This window comes from Ceratotherium simum, chromosome 22, assembly GCF_057802395.1.
Source record: "Ceratotherium simum simum isolate JZ-2026a chromosome 22, ASM5780239v1, whole genome shotgun sequence".
NCBI lineage: Eukaryota > Metazoa > Chordata > Mammalia > Perissodactyla > Rhinocerotidae > Ceratotherium > Ceratotherium simum.
Window position 1 is genome coordinate 48,653,556 of NC_141921.1, and position 27,136 is coordinate 48,680,691.

General features: G+C 58.4%; 1 protein-coding gene across 1 annotated transcript in view; it reads right to left on the minus strand.

The window, feature by feature from the left end:
- The window catches only part of TP73 (tumor protein p73), a 71,167-nt gene that overhangs the window by 42,764 nt on the left and 1,267 nt on the right, over nt 1-27,136 (minus strand). Inside the window, exons 2-3 of the mRNA XM_004425512.3 lie at nt 4,771-4,861; nt 4,230-4,350 (exon numbers count right to left, since the gene is read on the minus strand). Of these exons, the coding sequence (XP_004425569.2) occupies nt 4,230-4,350; nt 4,771-4,861 (212 nt within the window). The remainder of the gene's footprint in view (nt 1-4,229; nt 4,351-4,770; nt 4,862-27,136) is intronic.

Consider the following 27,136-nt stretch of genomic DNA (forward strand, 5'->3'; position numbering starts at 1 on the left):
TCATCCTGTCTGCCCTCCTCCCAGACAATGGGGAGTCTCCAGGGCCAGGGAGACCTCACAAGCTTCCTCTTTGTCAGGGTGCCCGGCCAGGGCCCAGGAGTCACCTCCCTCCTCAGGACTCCTGGCCGGCCCTCCTCTCCAGCCCAGAGGGAGGCCAGCAACTCGGCAGGCTTTTCTCGGCTCTCCTCTTGTAGGAGGTGGGGGGCCTATTTTAGAGATCCTCGTGTGTGGATGAGCCACCCGGGGTCTGCAGGGATGGCCAGGACCAAAGGCCACCCCCCAAGGCAAGAGCTCCACCGGTAGGAACCCCAAGGTGGGCCTGGGGCATCAGGTTCTTCCTTGGCACAGCAGCTCTGGGGCTGGAGGGGGCGGCTCCCAGGCCCTCCTTGGCTCCACTGTTCCGGATTTCTGAGGGAACAGCTTTCTTTGTGTGTGTTTTTTTGAGGAAGATTGGCCCTGAGCTAATATCTGTTGCCAATCTTTCTCCTTTTTTCCTTTTTTCTCCCCAAAGCCCCAGTAGATAGTTGTATGTCATAGTCATACATCCTTCTAGTTGCTGTATGTGGGACGCGGCCTCAGCATGGCTTGATGAGCGGTGCATTGGGCAGCGCCCAGGATCCGAACCAGCAAGCCCTGAGCCACCCTGGGCCACCGCAGCGGAGCGCGAGAACTTAACCGCTACGCCACCGGGCCTCCCTGGGAACAGCTTCCTTAAACTTGAGCCCCACAACACAGTGAGGGGTGGCTCCAGAGCCTGGGGGTGGGGGACGGGCGCCCATCAGCAGAGGAAGAGCTGGCCAGAGCAAGCACCGAGCACGTGGGCCCTGCAGGAGAGTGAGCGGTGGGGGAACGTGTGTGGAAGCCTTTACACCCGGGCCAGCACCCCGAGTCAGGACCGCAGGGCTGATGGACCCCGGGACATGTGACTCCATAACTACTTTCCTGCCGGAGGCCCAGCATAGGGAGTGCCGGAGTCCATGGTCACCAGCCTGGAGTCCAACCTCCCCCCGAGCCTGAGGCTTTCCCTGACAGCCGTGGATCTGCCAGTGGACAGGGGTGGAGCCACGGGGGTGGGGGACGAGGCACTCAGAAGCCCCCCAGCACCACCACCCAGCCGGGTCCAGGTCCCCGCCCTCAGCAGCACAGATTCCTCCAGGGGCTGCGTCCTGGCCGGAGAGGCGCCCGGCTCAGCTCTACAAGATGCCCTGCCTGCACCCAGGGCTCCGGCCCCTGATCCAGGCCTCCAGACTCAGTGGGCACAGGCCCTTGGGCAAGGTAGCCAGACGCTGGGGCTCTGCAGGCAGCTGCCTGAGCTGCTTCTCTGAGCCTCCATCTTTGCCGCTGGGCTGTGTCCACCTGCATGAGGGTTAGGGGTGGGCTACGGCAAGCTCACGGCGCGGTGCCCAGCCGGGGGGCCTGGTTGCCCCCATCCCCCGCCGGGACCAGAGTGGTTCCAGGGAATCCCCACCTCCGGGAACCGAGCTTTGCATGCAGGTATTTCATGCGTGACTTTCACCAGGAGGCATGTTGCTACCTGACAGATTCCGCTCTCTTGTGGTCTGCAGAGGTGGGAGGACCCACCCTCGGTACTCCACTGCTGGTGAGAGACGGGGCCCCCCTCCCCGGCCCAGACACGCTCAGCAGCGGACATCCTCCGGGAGGGAGCCCAGCCCACCCCACCCCACAGGGACCTAGAACTGGCCCCTCTGCCTCCCTGACACTCGGCCTATGGGGTCTCCAGGCCTCCTGCCCTGGGGGCGTTAGCTGGGGGCGGCCTCTGGAACTCCACGGACAGACCTCTTAGAGACTGCACCCAGGGGTCCTCTCCCTGGAGCCTGGTGGCAGCTCCTGCCCCTCCGCAGAGAGGCTGCAGCTAGAGCCCGAGGCACGCAGCCTTTTGATTGTAATGTGCGTGCCTGACGCTAAGATTCTGATCGCCAAGGCGAAGGCTTCAAAGATGTCCATCTCGAACGAACAGACGTGTTGCCAGCTGGAAGACACGGCTACTGGCAAAACAACCAGATAAGAGCCAGGCCCCCCAGTCCACACAAAGGTCACCTTTAGGAAGCCCTGGGTGACCCAGATAACTGACCACCCAAGTGACCCTGCTTTTCTCTCTGAGCCTTAATTCCTGCTCTTCTGTTTTAAACTCACCAATAAAGAGTGAACCCGAGAAAGCCTAGGCCCCCACCCTCGACCCCAACAGAGGCAGAGCCCCAGGTCCGCGTGTGTACTCTCTACCTGAGACCTTGCTGTGTGGCCCAGGTGTGCCATGTACCCCTAGGACCTGTGAGTACAAACCTTGTTCCTCAAGGTTCCCCGCTGGGTGTTGCTGTGGGCGTCCTGCAACCATAGGAGCCTCAAGGGCCGGTGCAGCCACAGCGCCGGCTCCTGTGGGGCTCCCGCAGGTAGTCCGGGCCCAGGTGAGGGCCCAGGCATCCCAGCCGAGAGCATCGCTATCATAGCCTGAGACGGACCCAAAACAGTGGGGGACACTGACGTCCAGGAGGCGGGCACTGAAAGGTGAGAGGTCGGGACCCTTGGCCCCTGGGGAGCCGTTGGCAGAACAGAGAACATTCCAAAAGGAGAGGAATGACACTGCCCGGCACTGTCCCAGTACCTGCCTCAGTTTCCCCACCTGTAAAGTGGGGATGTAAGAGGTGCTCAATGCAGGCGAGCTGTTTCTACTATGACGTCTCCTGAGCAGAGGCAGGAGGCCAGGGCCATGCAGTTGGATGCCTCAGACCCAGTCAGAGGGGTTCCTCAGAGGAACGGACCTCATGGGGAGCTTGCTGCCCACAGACCCTCACCCACCCCAGACTGCGACTGCCCCACATGCCCTCTCCTAGTCCCATGTGGGCCGGGGCCTGCACCAGCCCAGCGTTGGAGACAGAGCTAGAATAGAGGACATGGGGGACCCTCCTGCCAAACCCCTCCACTTCACCCTGGCTCATTCACGAGACTGGAGACCCCACAGCCCCCACAATTCGCTGGATGCTCAAGGTGCCTCAGACGGGTATGTGTTGGGGTGAGGGGCTCCAACTTCTGGAATGGGGGGCTTTAGGGAGGGGGGCCAGGCTCGGTGCCCTCCTGGCCTCCAGAGTTCCCAGCACCACCTCCCTCCTGCCCCCTGGCCCTTGGCCTGGTGCCAGTGCCCCGAGACAAGATGTGCTCGGCGGGGGGAGGCCAGCAGCCAGCACAGCTGCCATCCAGGGAGCTGCGAGCCGGCAGAGCCAGTGCACCCGGGGGGGGCCGCTGTTTCCAACATGTTTTCCTCACGAACCCCGCGAAGTACCCACCACAAGTCCCCACCCGAGGGAGCCCTGGGCACCAAGCCTTGTGGGCAGGACAAAGCAGCCCGGGGGTCCGGCGGGGACTGTCCCAAGGAGGCGACTGCAGGGTGTGGGTGCTGGGGACAGTAGGCATTGCTGGGTCCTTACACCCCCTTCTTGTGTCCCACCTACCACCCACCTCCTGGCACACCAGGGCTGGGAAATGGGTGGCCAGAGAGAGAGCCGGGATGTAGCCACCACCCAGTTATCCCAGCCCTATCTTCTTGCCAAGAGGAACACCCAGTGTGTCAGGACCTGAGGCACCACAGGGCTGATGGGCTGTCGGCAGCCTCAATTGCCCCTGCATGCCCCCATCCAGTCCCCTTCCTCTGGAAATAGCATCTTGATCTTCCTTTGGGCCCCTCTTCCCCATAACTCAGTCCCTGTGGTGGGCAGAGCCCACTCCACTCCATTATATCCTGACCCTGTTCCAGGGGACCCAGGCTGATCAGAGGCTCAGAGATGAGCACAGGACGACATTCAGACCAATGAGAGCCAGGCCTGCTGGACTATGGGCAAAGAGAGGTCCTCCCCCACAGGAACGGGGATGCTGGTGGAGCCTTGTACCCTTCACCACAAGAGGAGAGGCTGCCTAAGAACAAAGCCACCATGAGGAAAGCAGGGCAAGAGACAGAGAGGCAGCTGTTTGAACACCTGGATCCAGCCATGCCTGAAGTCCTTCATACACCTGGATCCAGCCATGCCTAAATCCTTTCCCGGACTGACAGTTACATGAGCCGATACATTTTCTACTTTGCAATTTGAAATGTCCTGATAAACTCACAGAGGAAGCTGTACACCTGAGAGCCTCTTTCTGGTTCTGAGGGCTCCCAAGACAGGACAGTCTGCATTTACTGCCCCCACCCCACGTCCTCCACAAACGGCAGCCCCACTTACCATGACAGACGTGGTCATGCCCTGCAGGTGGAAGACATCCATGCTGGCCTCTGTGCCGCCCACTATCTCACTAGTCCCCTGGCTCGACTGGGGGAGGTCAAAGTAGGTGCTGTCGGGCTCCCTGGGAAGAGCGGACAGAGCCGTCAGCCCCTGACCACCAGGGCCAGAGTGCAGGGCCGGGCCTCGGCTCCTGTGGGGGCCAACGTCTCCCGCTCCCGAGGAGCCCTTTCTGCCCACCCTCAGCTCCCGCCTCCTCCCACCGCCTCCTCCTCCTCTGCTGGACTCTCCAGGGCTGAAGTGAGCACCAGGGAGGCGTGGCCACACGTGGGCTCTGTCCCCTGGACCTCTCCTGGCCCCAAGCCCTCTGGAGGGCTGGTCAGAGGAAAGGGCCCAGACTTTGGACCCCGGATCCCCAGGAGAAGGCCCAAAGCAGCAGCTCCCCTGCCTACCCCTCTCGCTCAGCTCTGCTCCTGAGCTAGCCTGGCGAGGTGGCCAAGGCTAGCCCAGGTCCAGCCCGGGGTTGCGCAGAGGAAACACTCACAGAGATCTCCAGAGGTGCTCGAACGTGGCTCCCTCGTCGGGGGCGGTGGGCTGGGACATCCTCCCCACACCGGCCGCGAGGGCAGCTTGCTCTGCCAGGAGGAAAGGACAACGTGAGCACTTCGGGAATGCGTCCTCTGTGCTCCTCCAGCATCCCCGGGGGGCGGCAGGGCCGACGGTGCCCACGCAGGGCCACCCTGGAGCACTGGCATGCGCTTGCCCTTCACGCACCCGCACATTTCGTCCTGCCCGTTCCCGGGCAGGAAACCGAGGCCCTGGTGGGTGGGCAGGAGCTCGGCCTTGCAGACTGCAGGCCTGGCTTCAGATCCAGGAGGAGGGGGCAGTGACCAGGCTGGGCACAGCAGGGACCCCTGTCCCACCGTGGGGGGAGGGGCAGGGAAACCACCACCCTGCCCAGGCCGAGGTGACGTCTCCCCTGGGCCGGCCTCCGGGTCCTTGGCGCAAGGCTGTGGGAATCAGCTCGGCCACCTCCTGGCAGTGCCCAAGCGGGCAGGCCTAGACCTGCCCACGGCTGTCAGGAGAGGGAGGGCGCACCCGCAATCTGTCGCTTTGTCTGTCCCCAGGCGGTCGGGCACTGACGGAGGCCTGTGGCACTCTCCCGGGGCTGCCACGTGCCAGGCCGCCCGTCCCTGGGGCAGTGGCACAAGCCAGGAGGGCCACCACAGGGGCTGGGCAGGGCACGGGTGAAGGGAGGCCCAAGGGCTAAGGCGGGGCCAAGGAGGATGGCCTGAGACAAGCAGCTTAGAAAGTGCTGGGCACAAACCAGCTCTCCTGCAGGCTCAGAGACCACTCTGCCCACTTCTCAGAAGACTGAGGCTCAGAGAGTTTCAGTGGCCTCACACGGCACAGCTACAAGAGCAGGAATGACCAAGTGGTTTTCTCAGAGTTGGAAATTAACTTAGTTGCCACCTCCCCGACATGATCCACAAGAGTTTTAACAAGGGGCTGGCCAGTGCTCACTTGCACGCCTCCTGTGCTGGGGAGGTCACTCCCATCCTGGGCTGACCTGTGCAAAACCCAGTGGAGCCGAGTGTTGGGCATGGAGCTGGCCACCTGGTAATTCAGAATGGAGTGGACATGGTAGGAAGCAGAACAGTGCCCGCCGCCTGGCTGGGCAGAAACCCGCCCTCACGCATTCCCCATGACTGGTCCTTTTTGGGTGAGAAGGTATTAGTCAGGGCCGCTTACTGATGTGGACAGGGTGTGCCGACACGAGACCGGGCCGTTTAATCCACCCTCTTCATTTTGCTGATGGACTATCCAAGTCCAGAGATGGAAAATGACCTGGCTAACATAACACAGCAAGTGGATGGCAAGATCCCATCTCCCTTCATGGCAGCACTATTCACAACAGCCAAAAGGTGGATACAGCCCAAATATGCATCAACGGACCAAAAGACACACAACCCGTGGTCAGTCCATACAACGGAATACAAAGGGATGAAGCGGTGACTGCCACCCAGCATCTGGGAAGACAGCACTGGGGGTCAGGCTGAGGAACTGACGCCCTCTCCTCCCCGGCTCCCGCACTCCAGCCCCGCCCCTCCCTCCCACCGGAACAGGCGGGAGGTGTGACGCGAGGGCCCCCACTCCAGCGGACACAATCAGTCCCCCACCTCTCACATTCCCCTGCTTCCCCCCGAGCTGCCGGCCTCAGAGGCCCCTGCCCCACGCCAGGCCGGCAGTGGTTCGAGGAGAGACCTGTGCGTGCCCGGCCCCTGGGGAAGCAGAGAGAGGGAGCAGGGGTTCCCCTCACCCCTCGCAGCCAGAATGGGCAGACGGAGACACCTCAGCCTCACCGGAAGGCAGCAGGTGTCAGTGCACGAAACTAAGTGACACGGGGTCCCCAGGGCCCTGGCAAGGAGGCAGACGAGGGCCTGGTCCAGGGTCACTAAACTCCACTGGGATCAGCAGATCCTGCTACTTCTGCCCCAAATATATCCCCCAAACCCGGGACTCCTGGTCCACTACTCCTCCCCTGACCCGGCACCTGGGCCAGGCCCTCCCTGCATCCACTCTGGCCCTGCAGTCCCTCAGACCTGTCACCTCCCTCAAGCTTAGGATGAAGTTCCCAGTGCCTCACTGCGACTACCGGGCCCCAGGGCCTGAACCCACCCCCACCCTCCTCGCCCCCCACAGGACTCCTCCAGCCCCGTGCCCACAGGGCCTTGCTCCCGCCTGCCCGCAGGCCTCTGCACCACAGCTCCTCGGCTGCAAACACTGTCCCCTCGCCCCAGGCCCTGAAGGCTACTTCCCAGCATCCAGGTCTCAGAGATGCCGTCCCGGCGTCCAGCCTACAACCTGCCCCATTTCTTCCTAACTTCTACTGCTCTCCAATAACACCTGTTCCTTATCTGGCCCTGAGAATCGTTTCCCCCCAGACTCTAAGGAGAGAGACAGAGAGACAGAAACAGAGACAGAGAGATAGAGAGACAGAGACAGAGACAGAGGCAGAGAGAAAAGGCGCTCGCCCAACCCACGTCCCGCTGGGCCTCTGGCCCAGGGCAGGCTCAGCGAAAGTGCTCAGCACTTGGAGGTCCCATGAAGGAATGCGGACAGGAGTCCCTCTGTGCAGGGCCCACTGGGAGCTGGTCAGTGAAACACAGCTTCTGCCCAAGTGCCCGAACGTGGACACGACTTGTGTGTTTACATCACTTTTCACTCCCATTTGCGTTCTTACGTCACACTCTTCCTTCCCACTGAACCTCGAATTAAGAAAGGCATCCCTTCTTGTCTGAGGGTCCCTGCGCTATCCCGGCTTCCACATTTGGCCAGGCGAGCGCAGACAGCCATGTGCACACACCTCTGCTGCCACCACCAGGAGCAGCTCCAGGCACACAGAGGGAGGCAGACCTGCATGAGACAAGGAAGGGGCTTCCTCGGGGCCAGAACTTTGGACCTCTAAACCCACTCCAGAGCCATCACCCCAAGACCTCGGCAGAAGGTCTCCAACTTCAGGAACACTGGTCAGAATGCATATTCCAGGGCCCCACCCCAAGGGGCTCCCATTGTGGGGGTGCAAGAATCCACATCTTTTTTTTTAAATTTTTTTATTGATGTAATAATAGTTTATAACACTGTGAGATTCCAGTTGTACATTATTATTTGTCAGTCACCATATGAATGCCTCCCTTCACCCCTTGTGCCCATCCCCCAACTCCCTTCCCCTGGTAACCACCAAACTGCTCTCTCTGTCCATGTGTTAGTTTATCTTCCACATATGAGTGAAATCATGCAGTGTTTGTCTTTCTCTGTCTGGCTTATTTCACTCAACATAACACCCTCCAGGTCCATCCATGTTGTTGCAAATGGGACGATTTTGTCTTTTTTTTATGGCTGAGTAGTATTCCATTGTATATATATATACCACATCTTCTTCATCCATTCATCAGTTGAGGGACACTTGGGTTGCTTCCATGTCTTGGCTATAGTGAATAATGCTGTAGTGAACATAGGGGGGCATAAGCCTCTTTGGATTGCTGACTTCAAGTTCTTTGGATAAATACTCAGTAGTGGGATAGCTGGATCATAAGGTATTTCTATTTTTAATTTTTTGAGGAATCTCCATACTGTCTTCCATAGAGGCTGCACCAGTGTGCATTCCCACCAGCTGTGAGTGAGGGTTCCTTTTCTCCACGACCTCGCCAACATTTGTTATTTTTTGTCTTGGTGATTACAGCCATTCTCACAGGTTTAAGGTGATATGTTAGTGTGGTTTTGATTTGCATTTCCCCAGGAGGCTCACAATGACTCTGGGAAGACCCCTGGCGGGGAGAGCATCATGCAGGCTGACCTCGTCCCCTGCGTAGGGCCCCTTTGGCTGTCCACCTGAGGACGGCCATCAGCCTTCACCACTGACTTCCACTCAGGACCTTCATGGGCACAACGAGGGTCCAGAAACCTACCTGTCTTCTGCAGAGGATGCCAGAGGACTTGAACCAGGAAGCCACGCGCGGCGGGATTTCCAACTTCCCTGGAAAACTCTGAAGAGCTGGTTGCACTAAACCCAGGTCCCCCAAGGCCATGAGTGACAAGTGACAGAGCTGCAGACCGGGTCCCCGCAGGTGTCAGGGAGCACCTGCCAGCCCAGCAGGAGCTCAGGGCACAAGAAAGAGGAATGCTGAAGTTTGCCGAAGATGGGGGGTGTGCAGAGACTCAGGCCCCTCATCTGGACCCCCGGGCCCCATTGGCCCCGCTACACTCTCCTCCGGGGCAGGGACACTTCCCAGTATTCTCTTTACCCACCAGCTGCATTTTGGCCAAGGATCACAGACATGAGACAAACAAATAACTCTAAAACCACTTTCTGTAAATTCCATCCAATTTCCCCAATGACCCACATTTTAAATTTGGAGACATGTTCACGATGGAAAGGTGGCTCTCCGACAAAATGGAAATTGCTCTTGCAAACGTTGCAAATCATTTGAAAAATCATGTATGTGGGGGGAAAAGAGACCGACTTCTGACAAAACACTTGAGGTTACAACAAAGTCGTGAGGTGCAAGTACACGGTTGGCAGCCTAGGTTTCTGGAGGAAGATCGAGGTGCCTGGAGAGAAAATGCAACGCAACGGCAGGGGTGCGGTATGTGTCAGTGCTGGGCTCGGGAGGAAGACTTGTGGGTGTAAGAAGTACAAGGTGCTCGTTTGTGGGGGGCCGGCTCTCGCAGAATCGCTGACTTGCACTCAGCCATGTGTTTGCCCTTCCTGGGACCGCAGCCTGAGAAGGGCAGTTATGTGTGTCCCCATTCTCATGGTGGCTGGCCTGCCCCAGCCCTGCCCCAAGGCCCCGTGGGCTGGGGCCCCCGAACCTGGTTCACCTCAAGGAATTTCCAGCAAATATTTGTGACTCAGGAGGGACAGAGAGGGCCCCTGTGCCGGCAGCTGGCCGGGGATGGGGTCTGCAGCCCAAGGGTCCACCCTGCCCAGCTGCCGGCCCCTGCCCGCAGTGCCCCAGGCCCCGGGCCCCCACAGCGCTCAGGCAGGGCTGGGGGTGGGCGAGCCCTGGACCCCAGCTCCCTTGAGGGAGACAACTCCACGCCTCACTGACTTCTCGGTGTGACTCACGGGTTCCACCCAACAGTTTCCAGGTGGGGCCATTCAGCCACATCTGCCAACATTTTCAATTGTTACCGCTGATGGGGGAGGGGATGCTGCTCAACACCCCACAAAGCATAGCAGCCCCCACAGCAGAGTGTTCAGGTCCGGAGGTCCGGTGCCCCAGAGGACACTCAGACCTCTGCTGCTGCTTCTAGCTGGTGCTGGCCGAGCCCCGGGCAGGGCCTCCCGGCTCTCACCCCACCCTGTCAGGTATCGACCACCAGCCCCAGCCAGGGTCGAGCAGGCAGCTCAGAGGCCTGGGGAACTCGGCCCAAGATACCAAGGGTCCTGGCTGGGACCTAACCTTGTGCAGCCCCCTCTGCTCTAGGCCGGTGGGAGTCGGAGGCCCTGAGGGGCCTGCAGCTCTTCCTTCACGCACTCTGCCCAACCCTCCGACATCTAGCCTCCCCTGGACCCCCTGCCCTGTCCCCACATGTCCCCCGTCTATCCCCCTGCACCCCAGCGGGGGACTGCCTCTGTGCTCAGCCTGGCCCACCACCCCCTCCCCACTCCGTCTTTGTCATTGCAGGCCAGGCCAGGCCAGGCCTCGGCCTCCTCTAGGAAGTCACAGTCCTCCCCGACCCCGAACCAGGGCGCCCCCTTATCCTGTCCCATCACCTGGCAGGCGGCAAAGCAGACTCCCCAAACCGACAGCCTTGCTGGTTGGCAGGGCTGCAGGGCCCTCCTGCCTCCTGGACCCTCCACCTGCCCCTGCCCGGAGCTCCAAAACCACTTCCCGTAAACTGAGGCCCCTGTGCCCCCCCCCAGAAGAGGCACCCGCTCCCTGGGGAACGGCCCCTTCCACCTGTTAGGGCCCTGGTCACAGGGGCTCTGATCGCCCTGCACAGAACCCCAAGACAGTGTGGACATTTGGCCTGAGTGCGGGTAGGGACAACATGGAGAGTACACTCCCCAACCCTGGCCATTGGGATACTGGCTTTTGGGGGTGGGGGGGTGGCGTCTCTGTTCAGTTCAGCTAAGAAAAGACCCAAGACCTCCACCATGCCGCCCCACACCCAAAATAGTCCATCTCGATTGTTCTCAGTCACATGACGGTTACACCAGGGGCTCCCCTCCCACTGTTTATTTTACTTTTATTTCAGGAAACCCGGATGGACTACAACCTGAAGCAGCAGCCAAACCTAGAACATCGCAGGCGGGGACCCCGAGGGCCTCCTGGGCCCCTTCCAAACACCCCTGTGGGGCTTTCTCCAGGGGACTGCAGAATGTCCCAGCGCCCAGAAGTCCCCCTACCTGGGCAGAGGGGTCGGGTGGCCGTCACACTGGGAAGAAAGGAGGCAGGCGGCCCTTCTGTAAAATGGCGCTCTTCCCCGGGCGGGCGGGCGCCCAGCTGAATTCCAGCAGGCCGCTCAGAGCCCAGCCTCCCAGGGCCTTCGGGGTGAGAGGCCTCTGCTGCCCCAGCTACCCCCCAGCACAGGGACTGCCCTCGCCCTGTGGGGCGGGGCCGGCAGGGGTCCCGCCTGGAATGATGGGCAGGAGAGCCTCCCTCCTCGGGGAGCAGGGGCCACGGCCATCTTTGCCTGCCCCTCCCGCCTGCGGCCTGGGCCACGTGGCCACAGGAGCGCTGGGCAGCCCTCTGGCCCAGCTCGCCAAGCGGGGTGGGGTGGGGTGAGGCCAGGACAGGACCCTCAGCCAGGGCCGGCAGAACTGCGCCCTGGACCTCCTGCAGAAAGACCTGGTCCTACAAGGCCTGGTGAGGAGGGCATGGCTAAGTGCCTCATGTCACCTTGAGACGGCTTCCTGCTCCCCCTCGGCCCTACTCCAGGGGAGACCAAGCGCTGGCCATCAGAGACAAATTTAGCCTCCCCACCCTGGGGCAGGGTGCACTTGTGAAATATGAAAACAGCTGGAGGTGCCCGATTAAGCTGCCCTCTCTCCCTCCTGGGCCAGGGCCCATTGGAAGGGGCCGAGGCAAACTCTGGGTGTGGCCCCAGGAATCCCCCCAGCCCCGGTTCTTCTCACCCCACCAGCCTCTTACCCCGGACACCAGCCTCCTTCATGGCTACCAGCCCGTCTCAGCTCCTCCCGCAGCCAGGCCAGGGGCAGGGCAGCCCCCCTCTGGCGTCCGGGCCCAGTCTGGAGTACTGCGAGGTGGCTCGGCAGTTTCTGTTTGAATCTAAAGGGTGGCTCAGCACCCACGTGAGGCGGGGAGACTGGCGGCAGCCCTGAGCCCACGTAGGCTTCACACACTTCTGGACAAAACAATGGTGACCAAACCTCGCCGTGCTGAAGGGCCCGGGCTCACACAGGCCTCTGCTGGGGGAGGGCTGCCACGGACCGGCTCCCGGCACAGGAACACACGTGCAGTTACACGGAACAGAGGCACCGAAGCCGCACTAACCCCACGACCGCCCAGCGGGGAGTGCAGCTCATGTTAGCCACCGTAGTGGAAATGTGCACAGAGCAGTTGTGTCACCCGCCCAAGGGCACACAGCCCGTCGGGCGGAGAGTCAGACCCAGCCTTCTGGCTCCAGCATCCTTGCTCTGGACCCCTGCACTCCACCTGGCTTGTCCTCCTGGAGGTGAGCAAAGGAGGCAGCCACGCCCCCTCCCCCAGCCTGCATTCCCACCCGCACCGCCCACTGCGCCCCTGCCTGGGAAGTCCCTTGCCCCTCTCTTTCTTCACCTGCACGTCGAGGCCCTACCCACATCCCGGGCCCACTCTGCCCTCTGCTGACCTGCCCACCCACACGCAGGTCATGCCAGGACACACGGTTCCCATCCCACGGTTTCCTGTTCAGCACTGCCCAGCGCACTCCCAGCCCCCTCTCCTCCGTCCACGCAGCCCACCTATGCCGCTCTGCAGCTGGGTGACCCTGGACAGAGGTCTTGCCCATTCTGAGCTGTTTCCTGCAGTGACTGAAAAAAGCAAAAGCACTGAGCAGGGCGCTGACCCAGGCACATACTAGGAGCTCGATCAGCAGGAGAGTCGCCATTGCCTGACGTTACTTAGTGCCCGGGTGGCAGCAGTGGAGGAATAAACCCGGCCCGGGCCCGAGGGGCAGCAGAGGGCAGGAAGGAGGGCAGAGAGGCTGGGTCTGGTTGCTGCCCAGTCCCTGTTCATTTGCAGAGGCCTCCTCATCATGGTCTCAAGACGAGTGGGACCAACACCCCATGGCAGCAGAAACCTGGTGTGCCCCCCGGAGCTGGTAAAGGTGGGTGGTAGATAACCCGTCCACTGGAGACAAAACACTTTCCACCTGCTTGGGCTTCAAAGGCCGGTCACTAGGAGGAGAGGTCAAGTGGAAGAGAAGTCCCACCCCAGCCCCTGCCGCTGGGGGGGAGACGAGCCGGGAGGAAAAGAGGATTAGCGAGTTTAGGGGGAAGTCAGAGGCACGAGGGGCCAGATGGGGGTAAACTTCCTCTAAGAAGGGGGCAGAGGGCGTGGGGAGGGGGCGTAACACTGGTGGGGGGGTCCTAGGTCCAGGAAGGGGACAGAGCAGGGACAGGTCAAGGGTGGCTGCTGGCGCTGTGCCCGAGCTTGAAGATGCCTCGTGCCATGAGCCCACCTGCGCCGCCTCAGGGGGCTTCCATGGCAGAACTAGCCACCTGTTGAAGGAGGGGGTGGGGCCCCCAGCTGGGGAGTTGGGAGCAGAGGTATGGGTGTCGGTGAGGGAGGTTCAGACCAGCGTGGGGGGAAAGAAGGGGACCTAGGAGGAGGGGAGGCTACAGGGCTGGGAGCCTCTTGAGGCTGGAGACGAAGAGAAGCTTGTGATCAGAGTGGCTACTGAGTTTGAGCCTCCCACCCTGGCACATTTCGGGTGAGGGCCAAGGAGTGGACGGCAGCTTGGTCATCCTGGACTCCTCTTTCTCACTGCCCACAGCCAACCGCGCCCTCCATGTAGATCCAGAACCCAGCGCTCCCACCACAGGGCCACCCGGGTCCCAGCCCCCCTCACGTCCCCCTGGGTGACTGCAGCAGCCTCCTAGCCAGTCTCCCTGCTTGTGCCTCACCTGAGGCTCCCAACACAGTGGCTGGACGTAGGTGGGATCATGCTCCCCACTCCTCTGGACCTTGGGGCTCTTATCTCAGCCAGAATTGAATCGGAAGGAGTTTTCCTGGCCCGTGAAGCCCCCAGGATCCGCCCCCACCCCTCCCTCTCCACATGTCCTGCCCCTCCATCAGTTTGCCGCTCTCCAGCCTCACTGGACCTCCTGCTGAAGGAGCACCAGGCAGGCCTTGGGGCCTCTGCACGCAGGACAGCCCTGCCACCAGACACTGACGGGCTCGCTCCTGCGCTGCCCGATTTAAACCCACACCCGTTCCCTGGCTCCTTTGCAGAGCGCTGCTCCACCAGTGGTCTCTCCCGGAAGGAGGCACACGCAAAACAAGTGGGACCCACACCGAGTGTTTAGGGGACCAGCACAGGCCCTGGCCGGGCAGACAGCCGCCTTCACTGAAGGAGCCACAGCCTCGGGGACCACCCGGGAGGAGATTGCCGTGGAGCCTCACCCGACCAGACGCCTCCCTCTCGCCCCCCAGGCTTCCAGGCACCCCTGCCCTTTCCGTTCACCTCCTCCAATCCTCCCTCCCAGGCCCCCTTCTGCCCCGAGGCGTCGTGCTGGACACGTCACCCCTTCTACGTGCCAGCGCACCATCGCTGGAGTTGCCTGCTCTGTCCTCTGGAATCTTCTCTTTCCCAGACAGACACTTGCGTTCCTTCAACCATGCCCTGGACGGTTGTTCCCAATACTCTGAGCCAGCCCCAGCCTGGAATCCTCTTACCGATTGATCTCAATCCTCAGAGTGACCCCGGGAGGAAGGCACCACCGGGCCCCTACTCTAGATGTTCTTACGGAAGCACAGAGAGGGCGGGCCACTTGTCCGGGGCCACACAGGCTGGGTTTGAGCCTACTCTGGTTGGATTCCACTGGACCCAGGCAGCCCTGCCCTCTGGGAGGCCCCTCTCTTGGGGGACAGACAAGTGAACCAGCCTTCACCCCCCAGTTTGAAGGGCACCCTAAAAGGATTTGGACCAGGGCCAGGGTCGGCCCAAGAGTACTTAAAGGCCCATGGTGGTTTGTCATTGGTGGGTCTCACGAGCCGATGGAGAGCTTGGGGGACGAGGAGAGGAGGGGCACCAATGGGGTGGCACTTGGCCGAGGAAGGCCCTGGACAGCCCTTCAGGCCGGGAGGAGACAGGAATAGCAAGATGTGCTGGAGAGGGACTGGGACCCGGAGGTCTCGGCCATGGGAAGGGCTCATGACCTGAGTCCATGGGCCGAGGGCAGGGAGGAGGGGTCAGCTCCTGGAAGGTCACAGTGGGATTTTTGTGGGGAAGCTCACCCCCAGTGTGGCCTGGCGAGCCTGGAGCCCAGAGGTCAGTGAGGCAGGCCTTGGGGGGCCCAGGGGGACACGGACCGAAGGGATGGTGCTGGGGATGCAGGAGGGTCAGGAAGAGATGAGGACAAGCACCGCCCCCCGGGACGCCCTGGACAAGCCGACTGATGTTGGTCAATGCACTTCTGACCTAACTCCTTCAACAGCTACAGACTCAGGCGTCTTCAGCCCCCGACCAGCCGTGTGCATGTCTGGGGGCCTCTGTTTTCTCATCTGAAGATCAAGGATGGTGACACCTCTCACCAGGATGTATCTATGCAAAAGCACCTAGCAGGCTCCCTGGGCTCCCAGGGGTCCACAGTGTGGCTGCCTGTGTGACCGCGGGGACCACACGCACGTCTGCGAGTTAGTCATCTCTCGGTCAGTCCTCGTCCCTCCACTCTCCTCCAGCTCCCCGAGGGCTGCCTCCTGACCAGCATCACGGGGGGAGGAGAGCTGGCCACTCAGGTTCCCCACCCACCCTCTCACCACCACCAATGGCACGCGCGCACACACACACACACACTCCTACACATGTGCATTCACACATGCGCACATACACGCACACACACACTCTTCCTTCATCACAGTGATCCCGCACCCCAGCCCCTCTCCTCAAGTTTGACCGGACCCTGAGGATTCCCTGGCCTTGGGGGTCCAGCCACGTAAGTAAGCCGAAGCAGTGGCAGGTGGGCCCAGGCGGAGGAGCTGGACTCCTGCTGCCCAGGTCTCGGTGGTGCTTTGGAGGCAGCCTGGCCAATGCCAGGGCAGCCAGGGCAGGTGAGGGGAGCTGGGAAAGCTGGCGGGTTGTGGGCTGGCCCCCGAGGCTGAGAAGCGGTGGCCCCCAGCCAGGCAAGCCCCTGGATGCGCTGGACTGGGCACGGCCGTGCGCGGCAGACACTCTGCTCCGTGCCTTCTCGGCAGGAGGTGGAGAGAGTTCCCGGCGGGTCCAAGGGATGGAGGTGGCAGCACCAGAGTGACATCCACCCCTGCCCAGTCTGTCCCCCTGCCCGGGGCCATGCAAGTCACCCCGCTGCCCCGCTGGGGGCAGACAGCGCTCCAGAGTGCCATGCAGCAGCGGCTCCGTCCTCCCATCAGGGGAACCCATCAGGGGAACTCATAAGGGGAACCTTTGGCACGGCCTCCCTGCACTGGCCTGGCCACCGGCCCACCTGACTGCAGCTCCTGTCCCGAGGGCAGCCCGTTCCTGGGCGCCAGGTAGGAGGCAGTGGGGAGGGGGCTGTGCACCTGGGGTAGCCCCAGGAGCTGCTGCACAGCGGGCAGTGACAGGACCATGCGCTCGTGCCTGAAAGACGAGGGCCAGGCTGAGTCCAAGCCTACCTTGGCGGAGGGTCGGTGTGGAGGGCAGGCAGCTGGGAGGCCCTGGGCTCGTGGCTCAGGCAGGCCGGCGGTGGCAGCAGCGTCCCGGTCTCCTAGGCGATGACATTGGAGCTACGGAAGCAGCGTGGCCGGCCTGGAGCCTCGGGGCAGGCCAGGGCGGAGCATGGCCCCGAGCCCTTGGGCTGGAGGGCCCAGCCTGTGCTCAGCGCTCCCCGAGGCCGTGCCCTCCGCACAGCGACCCTCACAGGTCCCTGCTCACGGGGAACCAGAGCAGGAGGCAGGGAGGCCGGGATTGGCGCCCCTGTCTCCCCCTGCGTTTGCACGCTTCTCTTCCCCTCCTCATTGTAGAAATTTCCAAACCACACAGAAGTAGAGAGAACGGGGCAGTGAACCTATGAATCTGTTGTCGGTCCCCCAGCCCCACCTCAACATCAGTCTGCCCTCTGGCTAAAGCAAACTCTATGGATTGTATCATTTCACCTGTAGTATGTCAGTGGGTGCTTCTAACAGAGAAGGACCCATCTTCTTCAGTATTAGGTCCAATCAGGCAATTGCTGATAGTCAACTGGTTTTGTTCTACCAACACACACACACACACAGAGCAAGTTCAGATAATTCAATGAAATCTGCAGCCATAATTCCACATTCTGAATTTCCAAGTCCCTGTTCTTAACTGCTGATCAGAAGGACTTTGAGGAGGGCCCTCAGATTTGGGAGACTAATCTATGCCAGAACGCACGCCCCTTCCTTTTCCCACCACGGCAGCAGCACAGAAAGCTCGGTCCAGCTCTTCGCGGACGTGGCAGATGGCATTCAGGATCTGGAGAGGGGAGCATCCTGGGTTATCCACAGGCACCCTCACAGAGGCAGGCGGGGTCGGGGGGAGACAGGTGCTGTGCTGCTGGCTTAGTAGAGAGAGAAGGGGGCCACAAGCCAAGGAAGGCAGGTGCCTCCAGGAGCCAGAAAAGGCAAGGAATGGCTTCTCCCCTGGAGCCTCCAGAGGGAACCAGCCCCACCAGCACCGGACTTCAGTCCATTGAGCCTGACTTCAGCCATCTGGCCTCCAGAACTGTAGGAAAATAAATCTATGTCGTTTTCAGCCACTAAGTTAGTGGTGATTTGTTACAGCAGCAACAGAAAACTAATCCAGTCCACACAACTCGAGTTAGGGAAACACCACTGGCAGTGATTCCCTTGTCTCCTGGGAGCCTTGGACAGGCCTCGGGGCTTCATCAGGTTTGAGGAGAAACCCCGGGGAGCAGGACGCTCTGCAGGATATCACCCCCATGGAGGTGGGAAGTGGCCACTGAAGATGCTGCCGGCACTGGAGCCAGAGCCCTCACCCCTCAGGGACCACACACACACACACACACCCCACCCCATCCCCCCCCACACAGATACACACCCCACACATACACATACACCCCACACCCCCCCACACACAGATACACACCCCACACATACACCCCACACACACACCCGCACACACACACCCCACACCGCCCCACACACAGATACACACCCCACACATACACACACACACACCCTACACACACACACACACACACAACCCACACACACATATACACACCCCACACATACACACACACCCCACACACACATATACGCACCCCACTCACACACCACACACATACACACACCCCACACACACCCCCTGCACACACCTACACCCCACCCCCCACACAAATACACACCCCACACATACACACACGCACACACCCTACACCCACACACACACACCCCACACATACACACACACACCCCACACACATACATGCACCACACTCACACACCACACACATACACACACACACCGCACACCCACACCCCACACACCCCACACACATACACACACATCCCACACACATACAGACACCCCCACACACACATGCACGACACACATACCACACACACCACACACATACACACACCACACACACACACACACATACCACACATACCACACACACCACACACATATACCATGCACACCACACACACACCACACACACCACACATGCACCACACACACACCACACACATACCACACACCACACACACACACCACATACACCACACACACACATGCACCACACACATACACACACACACCACACACATACCACGCACACCACACACACACATGCACCACACACATACACACACACACCACACACATACCATGCACACCACACACACACATGCACCACACACACCCCTACACACATACACGCCACACACACAGACACGACACACACCACACACCATACACATACACACACGCACCACACCCCCCACACATATGCATGACACAATACACACACCACACACCACACCCTCACACACATGCACCACACACATGCACACACACCACACCCTCACACACATGCACACACCACACACACACCCATACCACACACCACACACACTCTCACACAACACACACCCCACAGAAACATACCGCACACACAGCACACTCACACATACCATACACCCCACACAGTCACACACACACCATACACACACATCCCACACAGTCACACGACACACATACACACACACACACCACACACACACTTCTGAGGGACGCTGGCAGGGGTGCCTGGTGCTTCCCCCTCGACTCCCTGAGGCAGGCAGTGGGGAGCAAGCATCTGTGCCCGTCACCTGGGGAAAGTCTGTGCCCGTCCCTCTCAGCGGCTGCCCCAGGGGAAAGTGTCGGGAAGCAGCTGTGGGTCCCTGACTCCCAGTGCCCCTGGGGGCACGTGTGCAGGGCAGCCCGTGTCTGTGTGTGGTCCGTGCGAGCATGTGTGGAATGAGGCTGCACCAGGGGGGATGGCAGGGGCACACGTGCCTGCACAGTGCACACACGCACGTGACTACACATACATGCAGGTGTGAGGTGTTACGACCACACAGGCAGGTGTTTTCTGGTCCCAGGAAAAGAGCCAAAGAAGCCAGTGGGATGCTGAGGGTTCCCCTGCCCCACCCCGGGCACTGCCAAGCTGTCCTCACCCAGCTATTAGCTGCAGCAGGCAGGTCCGATGACCCAAGCTTCCGGGAGGCGGCCCCTCATTGAAGCCAGGTAACTCCAGGAGGGGTGCCCACTGCCCATTCCCAAGCTGAGATGGATGCATCTCACCCCCCGGGGCTCCTGTGGGGCTCACCCCCTGGCATGCTCCCCCCTGCCCTTCCCCAGGGAGAGAGGAAAGGCCTGAGCTCCGGGAGGCTGGTGCCGGGCCTCGGAGCTGTGATGGTGGAGACACAGCCCCAAACATAACCCTGCTCTTCCTCAGCACAGCCTCTGACCTCCTTGTCGGAGACAAAAGATGGGTGGCTGGCCCTGACTGATGATCACAGCTAGACCTCTGGCCCAAGAGCAGTTGACACAAAGTGACACTGGCCACTAGCTCTAGGTGGGGCATTCAACGGGAATTCTTGCACACCTCTGTTCCTTAAGACACGGTTGGAAAGCTCTTCTGGAGACATGCTTGCCTGGGCCAGGACCCAGTTTTGAACTGGGAGGTCCAGGTGTGAACCTCAGGGCAAGACTTCTGCTAACTTCCACCAGGATGAGAGCCGAACGGGGAGTATGCAGATACAAGCCTTGTCTTAGTTTCCCGTCACTGCTGTAACAAAGGACCACATACCAGCTTAAATAACACAAATTTATTCTCTTACAGTTCTGGAGATCGGAAGTCCGAAATGTGGGACTAAAATCAAGCTGTCGGTAGGGCTGTTCTTTCTGGAGGCTCTGGGACAATACCAACTTTCTCGCCTTTTCTAGCGTCTAGAGGCGGCTGCCTTCCTTGGCTGGCAGTCCCCTCCTCCATCTACAAAGTGCATCACTCCACCTCTGCTGCCCTCGTCACATCTCTCTGACTCTGACCTCCCTGCCTCCTTCTTATAAGGACCTTTGTGATGACATTGGGCCCACCAGATGCTCCGGGGTCATCGCTCATCTCAGGGACCTTGACTTAATCACAGTCCTTTTTGACTTGTGAAATAACGTAATCATAGGTTCTGGGGATTAGGACGTGGATGCCTTTGGGGAGCCGTTATTCTGCCTTCCATAAATGTCCTTCATTCAAAGATACGTCTGTGAGCCATCTGTGTGGGGGTCAGCTAAAGCCACTCTGGGCCTTTAAGCAGAACCCCCTACTTCATGCTGGTGCACAGACTGTGTGATGCTGACATGAAGCCCCAGGCTGATATTTATTCATTTCTGAGGTTGAAGGGCTTCCTGGGGCAGCCCCAGTCCTGCTCAGTCAAAGAGGGAACACACCTCTCCAAGGTCAGAGGTCAGCCTGGCTTACAGCCAAGGGCAGGTGAGGTGGGCGGGTGGGGGAGAGCCACAGAGGGGACAGTTAAGACTGACCCCCACATCTGATCTTTCCCTCCCCTCCTTTGCTCCCTCCATCTTCAATACCTACCAGCAACCTCTCCTTGCACAGTGATGAGTTCCTGAAAACGTATTTGAAAGTCGAACAGCAGATGTATCTCAGTGAACACATAGCGAATACTTTATACCTATGGTATGGCTTACTATGCACCAGGCACCATCTTAAGCATTTTACATATATTAATCATCTAACGATCACATCAGCTCCATGAGAAAAACTATTATCTCCATTTTGCAGATGAGGAAACTGAAGCACAGAGAGACTAAGTCCCTATCCAAAAAGCCCAGAAAACCAAGTCTTTCTGTACATCTGGGGCCGACTCCTCTGGGGGGACGCAGGCTTTTCCTGGTCCTTATTGCCCGTGAGGGTAAATATCCGTGTGTGTGTTGCAGAAACAGGGATGAGCTAGATGGTGGGATGTTTCTATCAGATCCCTCGGTGGTGTTATAAAATACAGGATTCAGGTACTGTTTTACTGTTCTAAAATAAAGTTTTTTAAAAATCTGAATTCTGAAACATCAGGAGCCCAGGGGTATGGGATAAGGGATGGTGGATCATAAGGTAGGGCAGGGCACGCGTCCCCTTTGAGAGGCCCCATCGACCCTTTGTAAGCTCTAATGAGCCCCATGGCCCGCCTCTAGGACAGCGGGATGGGGGCCGTGGGGGTGCTCACTGGGACCCCGGTGTGCAGAGCTCTCCATTTTCCCTCATCCTCTCCTTACGGGGGAGGCGTTGTTTTCCCCTCATCTTATAAAAGCCAAGCTTGGAAAGACCACATGAATAAGTGGCAGACGTAGGGCAGATTAGAGCCCATTTCTGGCTGATTCGCACGTCAGCCACCCTACCACAACTTCTGTTACCTTCTACCTCCGTGGATTTTTGTCAATGAAATACCATTGAGCAGCACAAAATTCAAAGCGTAAAAAATGTTCCAAGAGGGCAAAGCAGGTTTCACTTCCAGCCCGGCCGTCCCCAGACCTTGATTCCCCCTCCCAGAGCACAGCTGCCAAGACTCTGATTGAGAAGGGGTTTGTCAGGAGGTAAGGGAACGGAAGAGATTTACTGCAACAGAGAGAAGAAAGGAGAAGTCGGCAACTTCATGTTCTGTTGCTCACTCAAAACGACCCTGGGTCAGATTGTCCCGAAACTGAGCAAACAGCCTGCCAGGATTACGAACGATTTACACACATGCCACACACATCAAGTCTTTCTTATTTCAAAATGTGTTTTCCACAAATTACTGAACCTGCACATTTTACTCTCGAGAGCAGGCTCTTTCTATTATCCTAACACTTTCAAAAACCACATCGACCAGATGGAGATTCAATGGTATTCTTGGAATGACATTGACCTCAATCTTCCAATCGTCTATTTTGCTATTTTTATCAGAATTCATTATTTTCATATTAATCCAATTAGCGTCCTGTTTACCAATACCTCATTTTTTAATTTGCAGCTTCATTCTAAAAGCTCGGGAAAACTTTCACAACTTGATTTCTCCTCCCTCATTACTGCCAAATAATTAGTCAAGGAGCATCCCTGATCAAAAATTAAGAACTCAGAAGCAAGTTGGAGCATGCCTCACTCCGAAAGAAAAAAAATGACAGGAGACTCTCTTAATTACGGGAGTTTTGTCGGTAGTCACGGACCACAGGAAGCAGAGAATGTGAAAGTAAAAAGGAGGTGGAGGGTTAATCAGAGTGTCACGGAGCGCAGCTCTTGAAATACCTAGGAGTTCCTGCTCAATTTACATACTAAAGACGAGCGGGCCCTGGGTCAGTAATTCGGGGAACTGACTCCTAATTTGCATTGCGCATACTGCAAACAACTGAGGAGCACAGAGTGACAGGCAGCCTGGTGACCCGAGGGCAATTTGATTTGTTTATTTAATCCTGCATCCACCTCTCCCTCCTGTAGCCCCCAGGGCATCTATGGAGCACTGCAGCGTTCCCCGCCAAAGTGAGACCCCTCCCCGTGGCGGCCAGAGACTCTCCAAGCCGCCACACCCCCCATCACTTCACTGGTAGGCAGGACCCTCCCTGGAACTCAGCCTGCTCTTCTCATCCCCACACTGGCCTGTCCCCCCCAGAGCCCCCAAGAGCCAAGAAGTGCCCAAGGGTGCAGAAACAGCCTCCGTCTGGTAGGTGGGCACTGCCCAGGAGAGCCCTGAGGCCAGGAGGCTGCAAAAGAAAAACCTCCGGGTCTTGCTCCTGTATTTTAGCCCAATGGAGAAAATGTACCCCAGAAGGTCACCTCTAAAATTCCAGGAAATTGGGCGGGAGGGGCGAGGGGGCATCTTCCCTGCCCACTTGGAATGACCCGGTGCAACCCAGGCATTGCTGCCCCCAAGAGAAGCCACCTGCCCAATTAGCCAGAGCTTTCCCCAGGGCCTGGCAATCCGAGCAGCAGGTGAACAATTAGAGCCCCCTGCCCCCTCCCCACAGGCACCCGGGGCCTCAGGGAGTGATTCGCCAGCTGGCGCTGGGCGGGGACACATCAGGACGGGTCCTTTCTCCATGCAGCCACCCTGAACAGGATCACAAAGGAGAGATGCCTGGTCTGCCCAGGGCACCCGGCCCAGCCCTGCCTGCTGGGGCCCTTGCACCACGGCTGGTGGGAGGGCAGGATGGGTGATGCCCAGGCACTCTGTACCTGCCTGGCGGGTGAGGAAGAGGCTGGACCAGCCTTTCCTGGGCACCTCATGTCTGCCCTCAGGGGTTCTCAGGTGCATTCCCACAGGCCACTCAGAGGGAGCCCACAGACACAGGGTCCTAAAGCGCAGGAGGCAGATGGGTGGGCCCACGACTCCCTCCATAATGATGACGAGCCTGGGACTTGCCCAAGGCTGTGGAGGAGCCAGGATCTGGGCTTCCAGCCCAGGGCCCTGCCCGCTGCACACGCTGCCCCGCTGTGCCGGGCATGGGTGGCCAAACTGACACCTGTCTCTGATCTTAGTCACATCATCTGAACTTTCTGGCTTCGGTGCTCATCTGTAAGTGAGGGTAAACACTCAGAGGCACTGATCTATAAGCATGGACATCAGAGGAGGCACATACGAATGTCTATTGTTAGCGTAATAACTCATGCTTGCACCCAAAACACAGATGGGAGAACAGAAGTGGTGGGGAGGGCTGGGGAGAACAGAAGTGGTGGGGAGGGCTGGGGAGAACGGAAGTGGTGGGGAGGGCTGGAAGCACCAGGACCTGCTATTCTTGCTCCGACACCCTGCCCCTCCACCCTCCGGGCACCTGTCCTGGGGCAACTCCACTGCTTCTGTCCTGGGGCTCGCTCTTTGCAGAACCTGATTCCATCTCCAAGGCCCACAGAGTGACCCAGCCACTGATCCTCTTGTGCCCGCCCCCAGTGTCCACTCCAGGACCCTGAGGCCTGCCTTTAGTGGCCTCATCTCCTCTGTCCGTCCCCAGCAGAGCCCTTCCTGCTGCTTGGCCTCTCCTGATTGCTGTTCCCTCTCTGTCCCACTCCCTGGCTCCCTCAGAGGCGCCTCCCCTGACCCCTCCAGCCCAGGCTGATGCCCCCGCCGACTTCTAGGCTCCTCTATAGCACCAACAGCCAGGCTGCAGCTGCTCCATGTGTCTCTGCTCTCTTTCCCTAACTCTGGGAGCTGTGGTGGCCCAAGAGGTCCCCAGGGAGAGGGATGCTGGAGTTTGGGGGCAGCTTGTTTTGCAGGATGCAGGGGCTGTGAATATGGGGGCCAGGTGGTGGTGGGGTTGGGAAGAGGCAGTAAGCAGGGCGAGGAGTCGCCTCCCACCCTTGGCCATGCTTGGAACAGGGCAAGAAAAGAGGGATGTAGCTTAGACCAAGCTTCTTCACCTTTTGTGCTACGACCCTCTGGCAGCCTGGGGAAGGTCATGGATCCCTTCTCGGAAGAACATCTCAAATGCATAAAGCAAAATACAAAAGATTACAAAGGAAACCAATCATATTGAATTACGATTATTCTAGTGGGTTGAATGGCACCCCCCCAAAAAAAGACGCGTCCACCCAGAACCTCAGAATATGACCTTATTTGGAATTAGGGCCTTTGCAGATGTACAAGATAAAGATCTGAGGATGAGATCATCCTGGATTAGAGTGGGCCCTAAATCCAGCAACAAGTGTCCTTATAAGAGACAGAAGAGGAGACGACACAGAGACACAGAGAAAAGTCCACGTGAACGTGGAGGCAGGGATCAGGGTGATGCGTCTACAAGCCAAGGAACGCCAAGGAACCCTGCAGCCCCCAGAAGTTGGGAGAGAGGCACGGGAGGGACCCTCCCTCAGAGCTTCCCACAGGAACCACCTTGCCCTACCTTTGTCTTGGACTTCTGGCCTCCAGCCTGTGAGAGAATAAGTGTCTGTTGTTTTAAGCCCCCGGTTCGTGGTTGTTTGTTATGGCAGCCCCAGGAAACTAACATAGTTATCATAACATTTTATTTTATTTTATTTTATTTTATTTTATTTTATTTTATGAGGAAGATCAGCCCTGAGCTAACATCCATGCTAATCCTCTTTTTGCTGAGGAAGACCTGCTCTGAGCTAACATCTATTGCCAATCCTCCTCCTTTTTTTTCCCCAAAGCCCCAGTAGATAGTTGTATGTCATAGCTGCACATCCTTCTAGTTGCTGTATGTGGGACGCGGCCTCAGCATGGCCGGAGAAGCGGTGCGTCGGTGCGTGCCCGGGATCCAAAACCGGGCCGCCAGTAGCGGAGCGCGCGCACTTAACCGCTAAGCCATGGGGCTGGCCCCTATCATAATATTTTAAAAGCAAATTTGTGTTATAGTAACGCTTGCGCTTCTTTATTCGTGCGTTAAATGAGCCCGTGTAGCAGGTCTGACAACTCATCATTTCAACTTGGCAACAAGCACAATGAAATTCTGAAAGTTCTGCAGCATCCGTCATGCACAATGAAAACATCAGTGATTCCTATTGGAAAGTCAGGTACTGCTAAGACTGCCGTAGTTTGGTGCCCACATTCATAATTGAAGGAAAATGCTGAAATTTACTTTGAAATTCAAGCCCACAGCACCCCTGAATTCTATACTTTTGGCTTAGATGGTCTCGAAGAGCCCTTCCAGCCTGAATGTTTCAAGGTACCTGGGGTCTGGTGACTGTGTCTTGTATTTACACCAGGCCCAGGTGAGGCGACCGCCCAGCAGCTCTGGTCCTGGCTTTACCATCTAGGTCCGAGCGTCCACTCCTGCACTTTGAAGCTGGGTAACCTTGGGGAAGTTGTATAACCTGTTGAAGCCTCAGTCTCCCCCTCTGTAAATGGGCATAATTATAGCACCTACTTCTGTGCGCTGCTGTGAAGATTACAGGAAAAAATATATTCAGCTAAGGCCTCAGTCTCTCCTTCTCATCTCTATTGTAGCTGTGTCGTTTGCATGTGTTCAATGTTATAAATCCATTCTTGGATGTGGGTGGGGCATACTCTATAAATAAATACTAAACTGAGGCATCCTTGTGACAGTATCCCTGACAGACACCATCAGACTTCCTCCGAGACACGGGCAGATTCCTGCCTCATCGCCAGCCATTCCATTCCCCCAGGGGGAGACCTGCTGGCTACCAGGGAATGGCGCCTCCCCCCACCCCGCCCCCCAAGGGCCCCTGGTTCTCCAGACTCTGGAGCAGCACCTAAGACCAAGAGCCATCACTTTTGGGCCCACTTAGTGGGTGCCAGGCACTGTTTTAAGCACTTTAGATACGCATCTTGTTGACTGTTCTTCCAACTCTCTGGGGCAGAGACTCTTGTTGTCCTTCTTTACAGATGGGTAAACTGAGGCTCAGAGTGGGTAAGTAACTTGCTCGAGGCCCATGCCTAGTAAGTGGAGAAGAGGAGATTGAACCCCTGCATTCTGACTTCCAATCTACCCAATTAACCATGGCACCAGACTGGCTTTTCCACGGAGCCGCCCTTTAGAATTTGGAGACAGCTACCCTGTCCCCAGAGCCTTCACTAGAAGGACCACAGACGGGGCTAAGCATCCTGTGGTCATTCCACAGGTACTCGCCGCCAGGTCCACCTGGAGCTCACCTCGGGCAGTCTCGACTGATGGATGAGCAGGGATACTTTTTGCAGCTTCTAGAGCCCAAATTTTTATCTTTAGTTTTAAAATTACATGCACAGTCCATAAATTCA